Raw genomic sequence first — 12,402 nt, 5'->3', positions numbered from 1 at the left:
GAGCGGACACCCGCACAAAGGGTGGCCAGGCGGACCGGTCCGGGTTTTTTCTTCTTTTCTTCTTTCTTTCACACGCCTGGTGGGCGGTGCCACCCGATCACAAGGGCTGGCAAGGCTTTCGGAGCCTGGGGAGTGGACACCCGCACAAAGGGTGGCCAGGCGGCCCGGTCCGGGTTTTTTTCTTCTTTTGTTCTTTCTTTCACACGCCTTGTGGGCGGTGCCACCCGATCACAAGGGCTGGCAAGGCTTTCGGAGCCTGGGGAGCGGACACCTGCACAAAGGGTGGCCAGGCAGTCCGGTCCGGATTTTTTCTTTTCTTCTTTCTTTGTTAGGGCTACTTAAGCAGCTCAGGAGGAACAGAACGAGCGGCAGGACCACAAGGAGAATAAGCACAAGGCCAAAGCACAGACGAGACCTGCTGGCTTCTATAGCTCTTCGAGCAGTATGTCTCATAGCTGAATTAATTCCACTCATCATATAGAAAAACTTTTTTATTTCTTTGCTTTTTCTTTGCTTATCAAACAACTGTGTTTTTACATATTCTTGTCACACAATAAAAATCGGATAACCAGGAACATGATAGTACAGACCCATTTCTTGCTTTAGAAATAGCGTTAGCTAGGTTAAATGAAAATACTCATCATTCACAGACTACACCTCCACAAAACCATGAGCAACCTGATGTGATCAATAATAATAATGACCCTTTAGAAATGCTTAATTTATCTCTAGCCCGATTAGCGCCTAGTGAAAGTGCCTTGCAAAATAACTCTCGAAGTTTAGGAGTGGAGCATGTTGAGGTCCAAACAGAGTCAGACACGGCTCATTCTCAGCTGAGTCCCTCACAAAACATATCCTCATCAGATCCGTTTCTTGCGCTTAATCGGGCCTTAGCAGCCTTGGCGCAAATACAGGATGAGGTTCAGATACCACCAGAGTTATTGAGTCAAATAAACAGGTTAAATGAAAATCGTTTCAATGATTCTCATAGCCAACAATCGCTAGTCTTTTCCCCAAACATTGTGTCTGCTAACGAGCTGCTCAACCACAGCCCTCCCCTACATTTGTTAAGCCGTTTCAATGAGTCTAATCAACAACAATCGTTCGGCTTTTCCCCAAACAATGATCGCGATCACTCCTTTCAACAAGGGGGGAATCCAGACCAGAGTTGTGTCAACATTCACCGCAACCGTCTATAGTTGTTAGAAATAAATTTAACAATCTTCAAATTAGGCAGATTTTGAATTTCCCGCCTCCAAACAATATATCCCGATTATGCACATTATTATCAAGGCGTAATGGGGAGTGCCCGCGAAATATCAAACAGGGTGTTCTCCCATGCACGTCCAGGCGATGTTGTACAGTTAGAGCTGATAGGGCAACAGCTACAGAATAATGTTTCAGCCATTTTACGGGATAATTGTGATTTGAGTGAATTTGAAAATTTATTCTTGAGAGCGGTACAGTCAAACTGGCCACTCGTGTGTGATGGCTCGCTTGAGCTCGTAGCTCAGATCGTTAGACCCCCAACCAGTAGTGGAAAGAGATTAGTGATGTGTCGGTCGCGAACGAAATGGCTCTTAGAGCCGGATCTTTGACGTGAACGACGAGCCGGCTCCTTATCGCGAGCCGTGGGTTTTTTTTTGGGTTTTTGGGTTTTTTTTCTCTCACCCTCTCTCTCGCACTTTTTTTCCGCTTCACTCTGCATGCGAGCCTTGTGCTTGCGCTGGGAAGAGGGGGGGGAGGAGCGGTAGTTACACTCGCAGTAGCACAGGAACAGAGCGGGAGGGAGAGACAGAGAAAGAGAGCCAGGGACAACAACGTCACATTAGAAAGGTATAGTAATCATCCACAACTATTTTCAGTTGCAGATGATAAAGGATTCAGAAAGTTTATTCATGCAGGCCCATATGACAGAGAATATGCATGTTCTTTTTGTTTTCATATTTTAATTTATATTTAATTGTGTTGTGGTTTGTAGTGTTTTGTGTTGTTTCACTTTAAATTTGTTTAAAAGGAAAGAGCTGAAAATTTAAATAGTTAGAAGTTGAAATATAATTTGTTGTTTTTTGTATTATATGATTTATTTATTACATTTTATGTGGAGTGAATAAATAAAAGTATATTTACAGTGGCCCCTAGAGACAAAGCACATACAAACTCCAAAACACTTAAAAACTCCAAAACACGTAAAAACCCCATAGCACATAAAAACTCCATAGTACGTACAAACTCCGAAGCACGTACAAACCCTGAAGCACGTACAAACTCAGAAGCACGTACAAACTCCAAAACACATAAAAAGTCCATAGCACGTACAAACTCCAAAACACGTAAAAACTCCAAAACACGTACAAACACAACAGAAGTGCTCCAGGATGCTAGGGGCAGTGTTGAGCTTTTGTTACCTAGTGGCTATACAAGCCAGCAAGTACCAACGACCGGATTTGTTGTGTGGTAGTAACAGGTAAATGAACATTTTTTTTTAAATTATATGAATATATATGAGTGCTTGTGTATAAATACACAAACAATACACATATGCTTTCAGTTGTGTAATTTAAGTGATCTGTGTAGCTCTGTTTTGGAAGGTCAATTAATGCTAGAAATGTGTTTTGGAATTTGTACGTGCTTTGTCTCTGGGGCCACCGCATATATTTATATACAAACTTATATAAATAAAACAACTTTTTTTACATTAGTAATTCCTTTTGTGCATAATTTTATATCGTTGTTAATAATAAATTAATTAAACCAACAAAACAACCTGAAGAGCCGCTTCGGATCCGAAAGGGCCGGCTCTTTTTAGTGAGCCGAGCCGAAAGAGCCGGTTCTCTAAAAAGAGCCAGAAATCCCATCACTAATATTTGAGGAGGGAACAAATGATATTGATATTGTTTGTTATTTGGAATGGAGGGCTCTCTGGGTTTTTGTTATTAGTGTTTTCATGTTGGGAATATTGTTTGTGTTTGGTCACTGTAATAGAAAATAAGGTTTTATGATTGACAGATTACATTTCAAAACATAAATAAGACAGTTTCAATGCCAAAGTTGGTATTTTTTTCTCAAACGTTTAAAATGAGGTAAAAAAAGCAACAAACAAACCGATATAACATATAACACATAAAAACATAAAATTACCACATTCTAATTGATAATTATGGAAGTGATTATGCTGTTATTGGTAAATGTATCTCATCACACTAGTACAGCAGTTAAATAATCTGTGTGTATACAGTATATCCATATATTCTTATAATGGCAGTCATACACACAGCAGCATTAATAACAGGAACTATTTCAATAATAGTGAATTCCACAATAATACAAATACTACTAATAATTATATTGTTAATCATTTATCTGTGAAATTGTACATTTATTGTTCTGGAATGTGTGCATTAGAGGAGCACTTAATTTTGCTGGATTGTGTTTTTGTTCCTGTCTTTTGCATGTTTTTCTATATGTGTTGCTGTGTGCATAAGCTGTTTGATGAAAGGCATCCTCAGTCTGAATATCTATATTTTCGTTTCTGAAGAAGGACGTTTGTGACTGAGACCAGTAGAGGGCAGCATTTCATGATCAGCCAGAGAATTCAGACAAAGATACAGAGACAAAGAGAGCACATCAGACAAAAACAAGTCTTTGCTTTGCTTCTTATTTATTGTCAGCATGTGAGCAGATAATGATTCCCATGAGGTATTAGACCTCTGTCTACAGTTAAAGATGGTGGGCTTTATTTTCCTGATGCAGCTCATGCAGTCTCAATGCAGCTGAACTCCTGCCTGGTGTTTCTACAACTAATAAAGTCCAACTTGAGTGAGATGGCCTCGACCAAAGCAGCCATATGTGTGTTGTTGTGTATGTGTAACTACAGGAGCTCTGCATTTCATTCATTACTGCTGTTTGATTTCACACACGTCTGTCATTGCAACATATTTATGGTGATGTATGAAAAACTGCTGCTGGTTTATTTTATTTGACTGCTTCGTTCAAAAACATGAGTCAGCTGTACTGCACTGGTGGATTTTCCTTGTGCCCAGCTTTAAGAAAATAAAGCTCAAAGAAAGGTTACATGATTAATGAGAGAAAATAAAATAAATCAATCATCAGAAAGCAGTTGCTAAAATTTTGCTGAATGTTTGTCCTGCAGATTTACTGCACGGCACGAAACTTCATGCTCATGGCCTTCAGGGAGTAGCCCCAACCCTTCCAGTGGTACCACTCCATTCCACTTGCAGCATAAGTGCTCATAGCTCCCCAGCGATAAACACCATTAGGGTTTGCATGGTGACAGTTGTTGTACCAAAATGCCCCCAGGTATGTTTGGGCACAGCTACCGGAAGACCCATCCTGATCTTTGTCAAAGGTGGAGAACTTTATTCCGTTGTGGTAAGTCAGACCATCCCCTGCAGAAATACAACACAACACAAACAGAGAGTTTTAATGTGGTGTGAACTTGCTTCACACAGGCATCGTGTACAGCATGGCAAAACAAGGAACAACCGGAGGACTGGTGCTATTTATACACAGGAAACAGATGAGACAAGAATATTTGAGAACAATGAGGGAATAAGTGAGGACTGGGACAAGAAGTAAAACTGACATGCATTAATCATTTGTCTTTTACATAGATTCTTTACCTCCGTATCACCTCACTCACCTGCCCCTCCATTACTGAATCCAGCAATAGTCAGTTTGTATCCGTCACATTCAGCATCAACCTTGAATGAAGAGTAACGAGCAAACACTTCCTTTCCCAGAAAATCCCTCATGTCGACCCGCAGCTCAGATTTTTGCTGGGATGTCAGGGCACTGACGATGTCAAGACCTGAAAACACACAAACACACACTGATAATGAAGTAGTATAAAAGCTGACAGAGCTGGAAATCATTCAGTAAAATACCTAGTGATCTGCGATTATAGAGTTTGCTGGAACAAACTGCCTTTAAAGAAATTGTACAATACAGAGATTGGCTAGCAAAACCCCATCACCACCTCCTTGCGGTGCCAGCTGACAACCACGACCATTGGGAAGTGGGCCAACGGTGAGGGTCGTTGAAGTCTGGGGGAGCGACGCGCTGGTCAACGCATTCTTTGGTCGCACCGAATGCAATGCCAACCCAAAATTTAGAAACGAATATTAGGGCATCCCCCAGAGACGACCTGTGTCATCCTTGCCCAAACGATGTGAGAAGAGGACGAGGGCTACCTGCCAGTGGACGAGGGAGGCCAAAGAAGCTAGTCCAATTACAACGCCTCAGTAGAGGCTCAGCTAGAGTCTCTCCGGTAGTTCCACAGCAGTGCAAGAGCACCATCTACTGGCATAATGAAATATAACCATGGTCTGGCAACACATAACAATGTCAAAATAAGTCACAATAATAAACAAAAAATAAGGGGGGTAATTTGTTTTCTTACAAAAATAACCATGTAGCTTTTTCCAACCTGCTACACAGGCACTCTTTTTGGCTGCAGTGGTTATTATTATATTTACATGCTTCCAGCTCCCGTTTCTACTCGGTGACAACTCGTACTTTTCGACTCTCCTTTTTCTCTCGAGGCTACATTCTTTAGGGTTTTGCCTGTAACACTCTGCTTATATTGCCTTCATATTAAATAATTTTTTGAATAATAATTTTTGAAAATATTGCTTCATGTCATTATGCAGCAAGTAGGGGTGACATGGGCCGCGAGACTGAGACACAGGCATTAGAGCCTCTTAAAGTGTGTTTTGTTTGGAAGCGTGGAATTACCAAAAATAGAGAGGGCATAGTCTCACATATGAAACAGGAAAAGACCTTGTGTAATCCATTTATTTCAACAAAGTAACTGTATTCTGAGTACCACCTTTTTAAACAGTAACTGTAACAGAATACAGTTACTCATATTTTGTATTTTAAATATGTGACGGCGGTATATGTATTCCGTTACTTTACAACACTGCGAAGGACTGAAGGTTTGAACAGTTTGAGAATGGTCAGATTTTAATTTAAATGATTTTGTCATAGACAAAATAAAGTCTCACCAAGCCAGTACTCTCCATCGGGGTTTCCGAAGCCCATCTTGTAGTGATTCCAGGGTCTGTAGAAGTTCAAGGAGCCATCTATCCTCTTGTGGAACACCTGGAAGAGGGGACAGTGTGGCCAGTTAATAAACATGAAAAATGTCAGGAAGTGAAATTTTCAGACAGCAGAGCTGTGATTTTATAATTTCCTCCAGAAGGAAGTGTTCATACTGAAAAGTTACTTGACTGGAACTTTAACTGAAAAAAAAAAAAAGAAAAGAGAAAGAAAACTCACTGTCCAGCCTCCTCCCTCTAAGTCCATGTCACAGTACACCTGCAAACAAACATGTGTCACTTAATGTCACCTTTTAGCTTCTTGTAGCCTCAAACATTAGCTTTGTCTCCTACAGAGGCTGGACTGTACCTCGACTGCAGACTTTTCTCCAAAAGGGTAGATAATGTACACGCCGCTGGGTCGGCTGCTGTCTTGTTGGTGGATGTCGTTGCAGTCCAGTGGCTGAATGAGCTCTTTGGAACTTGTCAGCAGAGGAGCCAGGTGGAGGATGGCAAACACTGACAGCAGCTGGAACAAAGAGGAAGTAGTTGGTTTGATTGAAGGTGTCAGGAGTTGTTGTGTGGATGTGGAAAAGAGGGGACCCAAACGCTGAACTCGTGGTGAGGATTAAGGGTGTTTATTGGAGGATGAACGAATGAACAGAACAGGGAAGAAGGCAGGCTGAATGACTGAACTGAATGACTGACTGACTGACTGACCTGAATTGAAAGGCAAACGCGGAATAGACAGCAGTGACAACATCAATGACGCGACAATGAGCTGGTGAAACTGAGGAACTTAAATACACAGGCTGAATGATGACAATTGGAAACAGGTGAGTACACGGCTGAACTTAGTCTAACTAATGATGAATGGAATGAACTGGAACATAATACACTGGTAGACAGGCTGGCACAGAAAACTGGAAGTGGAAAATAAACCGAACATGACAAAACTGAAAACGCTGGGTCAACGACCCAGGAAACTTGACAGAAGGAAGCTTTGAATCTCAGAGGAAAGATCAGCATGCTCTTCGCTTCTTAACAAGCTCAGCAGAACCTGTGTTTCCCTCAGTGTTGCTTCTCAGGCTGCACTTAGCACTGAAATATGTATTCATCTGCAAGCAGTCCAAGCTGCTGTGCATCTGTAGGCAACTTTGGAACATCACAGCTCCTCCTGTTGATGCTAGTTTTGAATAAATCCCAGATTGCCCCAAAGACGAGCTCTATATCATCTCTTCTTATCATTATTGCATAGGAAGTAACCCAGACAGTAAAGGTGACCTGTTGTCAGGTAATTACAGCCATGTGAAATATGAAGCCTGAAACAGTGAAGCTGGTCCTCTGCAGGACACTGTGTCAGTGTCACATTTTGTTTCACAGAGCTTTTAAAACAAACCTGAACCTCATCCACTAATTTACATGGCTCAAGTCTAAAAGTCTAAAGACCATCAGTCCCACACAGGACACAAACTCTATTCTCCTGAGGTAAAAGGAGTTTTATCTTGCTCGCATACCTGTCCAGCCCATTTCCACTTGACACACATTGTCAGATTTCTGCTGTATTTAATGATCTGCTGATGTGGATCTGAAAGAAATAGACTGAGTTAAAGCAGAACATGCAGAGAAATCAGTTACCTACTTACAGAATTCAAGACAAACAAATCATTCAACAAATCAGTTATTAACAAATCATTTTTAAAGTGTGCACGTCGTTGTTGGAATTATAGTGATTGCAGTTAGTGTTCTATTATTTACTGTGGAATAGTTTCAAATTTAATGCTATTTACCTTTCGTGTAACAAAGAGGCTAGGCAAACATAGCAGAGCTTTTGCAACTCTGTGAGATGTCAGAAACTCACCTGTGTGAACTCACCTGTGAGTCTAATGCTCTTTGTTTCTTCAACTTCAGTGTGTCCGAGTGTCCCAGGTACAGTGCTTATATCTGCAGGAGGGCTGAGATGTCACAGCAGGTGATTATTTACATTTCTCCTAAAAAAAAAAAAAAAGAAGCATTAGCAGGGTGTGGCCAGCTTAAAAGAAATGTAGCTGTTGAGGTGTCATATTCTATTTACTGTTCCATACCACCATTCAATATGTTGATCTTTTGGTGCAACAGCTCCTATTCTTGCTGGTGTTATGTAAGTTACTTATTTCTTCAATGATGGAACAATACAGGTGTGTTTTAAATTGATCAATATTCTAGCACCAGGAAGAACCATCATCAGACTTTGTCATTTACAAAAAATATATAAAAAGACAAACAAAACAAAAGTGACCTGGTTATTAATAGAAGAAATTTTTAAGAACAAAATCTCATAACGTTTTAAAAAAATAAACTGTACGGAACTAAACAGAAGAAAGAAGAAGAGAAATAACAAGTTAACATAAACCAGTGACACACTCCACTCAAGGATCACTACTGACGATGTGTCCCAAACTGGTAAAGTGTCTGGGCTGCCTTTCCTCATAACAGCCATCCCTCAAGATTTTCTCCATTTAAAGCAATGCATTATCGGAGACTGTAACATCTAGTCCTTTTTACTGAATCAGAACTCTGGAGTGATCCAGTGACCGCTGCGAAAGGGCAGCTGACAATCAGGGAAAGACCAGATGACAGCCTGGAAAGACCGCTAACAGGAGGGAATAGACCCTAACGGGGCTGGTGTGGGTTAGCGCCTCATACCAGCAGGACGCAGAGCTTTTTAGCGTACCTGGGTACACCCAATATTACTACGGAAATCTCAAAGGAGAAGATACCCTTAGGGTCTGCCAGAGCAGGGGCGGAAGAAGACGCTTTCCAGACGGATTTAATAGCAACGAATCACGGAACGGTACTAACGACGAATAGATCAACCAGTATTGCTAATAATGGACCATCAATGATGGTAGGAAAGAAGCTGCAGAACTGCATTTGTGGCTGGTCAAAACTAACAACTGACATGGGCCTTAAAATCCACCAAGGCGGGAAGAAGTGCCTCAGCGAGCTGAGAAAGGGGCCTCGCATTGACACATACTTTTTAAGAAGTAAGTCAAATCAGTCAATTGAAATCCAGAGGCTGGAGAATCCCCACAGTCCTCAGGGCATCAGCACCCTGTTCAAAGTTCATTGTTGTACAGACTCCCCATAGTCCTCCCCCAGATTGGAACTCAGTCAAATCCAGCCAGTAGCAGTTCCCAGTCTAGAGCTTAGCCAGCCACACCCAATATTAGATCCAAGCTCAGGGCCCAGCCATTTATTATCAGCCCCTAGCTTGGAGTTTAGCCACCAACAGCTAGCAACACACTTGCGTATATATGTAAGCCAGCCACAATCAACACTACGTTCCAGCCCAGAGCTCATCTAGAAACAGCCAACAGAAACTTCCAACACTGAGTCTAGCCAACCACTACCAGCAAGGGAAAAGAAGATGGAAGGTAGGAAAAGATCAGATTCTGTGGCCCAGATCCAGTGAGAAAAGAGAGTGGGAAACCATTAACTCGGAACTGGCTCTTATACTAGATCAACAAAAGGGTCCAGTTGAAAGGAAGCTGGAGAACCCGGGAACCATCATCTACAGCTATGGGGCCGGGCGATTTGGGGTAAAGAACAAGACTCAGAGACAGCAGAAAGGCCATTTAAACCAGTTAAAGTCCAGGAGACAGCGGGAAATTGATAGATTAGTGAAAGAGAGAAGACAACTGAGGAAACACTGGAGGAGGGCCTATGAGACAGAAAGGGAGGGACTCACTGCACTGCAGGAGGAAATAAAGCAACAACTTACTAAGCATCGAAGAGCAGAACACCTCAGGCGACAACGTAAGAAGAAAGAATGTACAAGGACCCTCTTCTACAGTTACCCATAAAACTGGGTCAAGGGCCTTTTTGTTAAAGAGAAGAGCAAAATGCCCATAAAAGACCTGGGAGATCATCTCAGGAAAACTTACTCTGATGATCAGAGGCATGAGCCAGTTACCATTCCTACTGATATGCCGCCTATCCAGGTACCTGAACACCACATGGACATAAGACCACCAACATGGAGTGAAGTAGAGAAGGTAGTGAGGCAGGCAAGTGTAGCATCGGCCCCAGGACCTAATGGCATCTCATATTGGCTCTATAAAAATACCCCACAAGTCCTCAAATACCTGTGGAAGCTGATGAAGGTAGCGTGGCAGAAAGGAGTGATTCCAAAGGCTTGGCGAAGAGCAGGAGGTATTCTGATCCCTAAGGAGAAGAACTCCTCATCCATCAGCCAGTTTCGCCAGATCAGCCTGCTGAACGTAGAGGGAAAGATCTTCTTCAGTGTCTTGGCCCAAAGGCTATCTACTTTCCTGCAAAGAAACAATTATATTGACACATCAGTGCAGAAAGCCGGCATCCGGGGCTTCTTGGGATGTCTGGAGCATGCCAGCGTCATCTGGCACCAGATTCAAACTGCCAAGAAAGAACGAAGAGACCTTCATGTGGTCTTTTTAGACCTTGTCAACGCCTTTGGGTCAGTGCCGCACGACATCTTGTGGATGGCCTTCAACTATTTCAGCATACCAAACCACATCACAGGACTGGTCAAGACCTACTTTTGGGATTTACAGTTTTGTGTGACAGCTGAGAACACCACCACAGCCTGGCAGCACCTGGAAATTGGAGTTATGGCAGGCTGCACGATTTCCCCTCTGGCATTTATCATGGCAATGGAGTTGGTCATGCAGGCATCGCGGTGGGTAGTGGGAGGTGAGAGACTCAAGAGTGGGCTTCGTCTTCCTCCCATTAGGGCCTAAATGGATGACATGACCATCATTACAACAACAAAAGTGAGTGAAATCTGGGGCATGGAGTCTAATAGACTAAGTTTCATCATCCGAGCGACATACGATGTGCTACCTTCCCCAATGCGTACGTCATTGAGCTGACGGTACCATGGGAGGAAGCAATTGAGGAAGCGTTTGAGCGTAAGAAGCTGCGGTATGCCAACTTGGCAGCTGAGGCAGAGGACAGAGGCTGGAAGATCAAGGTGCGCCCGGTGGAAGTGGGGTGCAGGGGCTTTGTTGCCAATAATCTGATCTAAACACTAGCAAGACTGTGGTATCATAGAGCAGTGGTCTATTTGGATAATAAAGTACTATGATTAATATTTAATGAGATCCTTTAGGACTTTGTGAGGTCTTAAATTTTATTCTGGATTCAACATTAAACCAATTAAGAGAAGCCAATGTGTGAAAAATATGTTTTTTCTTTCTAGTCTCCTTCAGAACTCTCACTGCTGCATTACGGATCAACTAAAGGCTTTTCAAGGAGGTTCTACAGTGACCTGATAATAAATTACTGCTCAAGACTGCATGCTAGAGTATCCTTGGGCAAGATGTTGAACCCCAAGTTGCTCGCCAATGCATCCATCGGAATTTAAATGTGTGTGAATGTTAGATAGAAAGCATGAGACATACAGAACGGTGCTTATATGAATGTATGTGAATGGGTGATAGAGTGCTTTGAGTGCTCAAGTAGAGTAAAAAAGCAGCAGATAAGAACCACTCCATTCACCATAGAAGTAATAAATGCATGAAGTAGTTTTTCAGCATCACTCTGAGACAGGATGTTTCTAATTCCAGAGATAATGGTCACATGAAAGAACGATGCCCTACATATTTGTTAAATAGGCCCATATGGAAAAGAAATAGAAAAAACTTATAAAAGACTTGCATAAGATGTGGCCTACTTCATATAGTGAATCATATAAGGCTTATATGATTTACTCATGAAAGTGACCACTTTCATATATTATTTTAGTAAGTATCCAAAACATACAAGTTTTATTTATATAATTTTTCTGGGGATCTTATATCTGTTTCCACTCTTGTATGCTTTTCATACAAGTTCCACACAAGACAGATACAAACTTTATAAGATTTATATATACACTGAAAAAAATCTTTTGTTCAATTTACTCACATTTTTAAAAAAAAAAAAAATATTGCTTACCCTGATTTGTAGTTCTTTTAATAACTTCGATAATGAAAACTACAAAATTCTTTCACATCTTTTATTAATGCAAAATTTGTTGCAAACAGAATACGAATCCACATCTCTAAGGGAAATTACTGTAATTTGTATAATACAAATTACAAAACTTTTGCCTATGAACTAATAGCTTTAAAAAGCTCTATTCAAACAAAACAGAAACAACAGACAAGAGAAATGTTAACCAATGTTTCTCTTCCTCTAAAAAAGAAAAAACTGCTTACATAAAAGAATAAAACACCAGCAGTATAAAGTATCACAATTAGAAACTGATGCATCCACAAACTAACCAGAGTTTCAGACTTGCTGTTCTGCGATCCACATTTAGAAATTGCATTGTAAT

At 41.4% G+C, this 12,402-nt stretch overlaps 1 protein-coding gene across 3 annotated transcripts; it reads right to left on the bottom strand.

Annotated features, from left to right (window-relative positions):
- Positions 1 to 3,642: 3,642 nt before the first annotated feature.
- Positions 3,643 to 10,321, bottom strand: LOC146365003 (microfibril-associated glycoprotein 4-like). Of its 3 annotated transcripts, none has more exons than XM_084918100.1 (7): positions 10,190 to 10,321; positions 9,989 to 10,049; positions 6,433 to 6,591; positions 6,304 to 6,342; positions 6,030 to 6,126; positions 4,664 to 4,831; positions 3,643 to 4,409 (listed from the first exon to the last, which is right to left on the bottom strand). In XM_084918100.1, the coding sequence occupies exons 1-7, from the start codon at positions 10,291 to 10,293 to the stop codon at positions 4,156 to 4,158; spliced, it is 882 nt and encodes a 293-aa protein (XP_084774226.1). In that variant the 5' UTR covers positions 10,294 to 10,321; the 3' UTR covers positions 3,643 to 4,155. The 3 variants fall into 3 exon arrangements, with proteins under 3 accessions (XP_084774226.1, XP_084774225.1, XP_084774224.1); XM_084918099.1 differs by lacking the exons at positions 9,989 to 10,049; positions 10,190 to 10,321 and adding exons at positions 7,580 to 7,650; positions 7,938 to 8,033; XM_084918098.1 differs by lacking the exons at positions 9,989 to 10,049; positions 10,190 to 10,321 and adding exons at positions 7,580 to 7,650; positions 7,924 to 7,995.
- Positions 10,322 to 12,402: the final 2,081 nt, after the last annotated feature.

The sequence above is a fragment of the Perissodus microlepis genome, chromosome 20 (genome assembly GCF_051167445.1).
Source record: "Perissodus microlepis isolate ML-2025 ecotype Zambia chromosome 20, ASM5116744v1, whole genome shotgun sequence".
In the NCBI taxonomy this organism is placed as follows: Eukaryota; Metazoa; Chordata; class Actinopteri; order Cichliformes; family Cichlidae; genus Perissodus; species Perissodus microlepis.
This window is presented reverse-complemented; position numbering and strand designations above follow the sequence as displayed.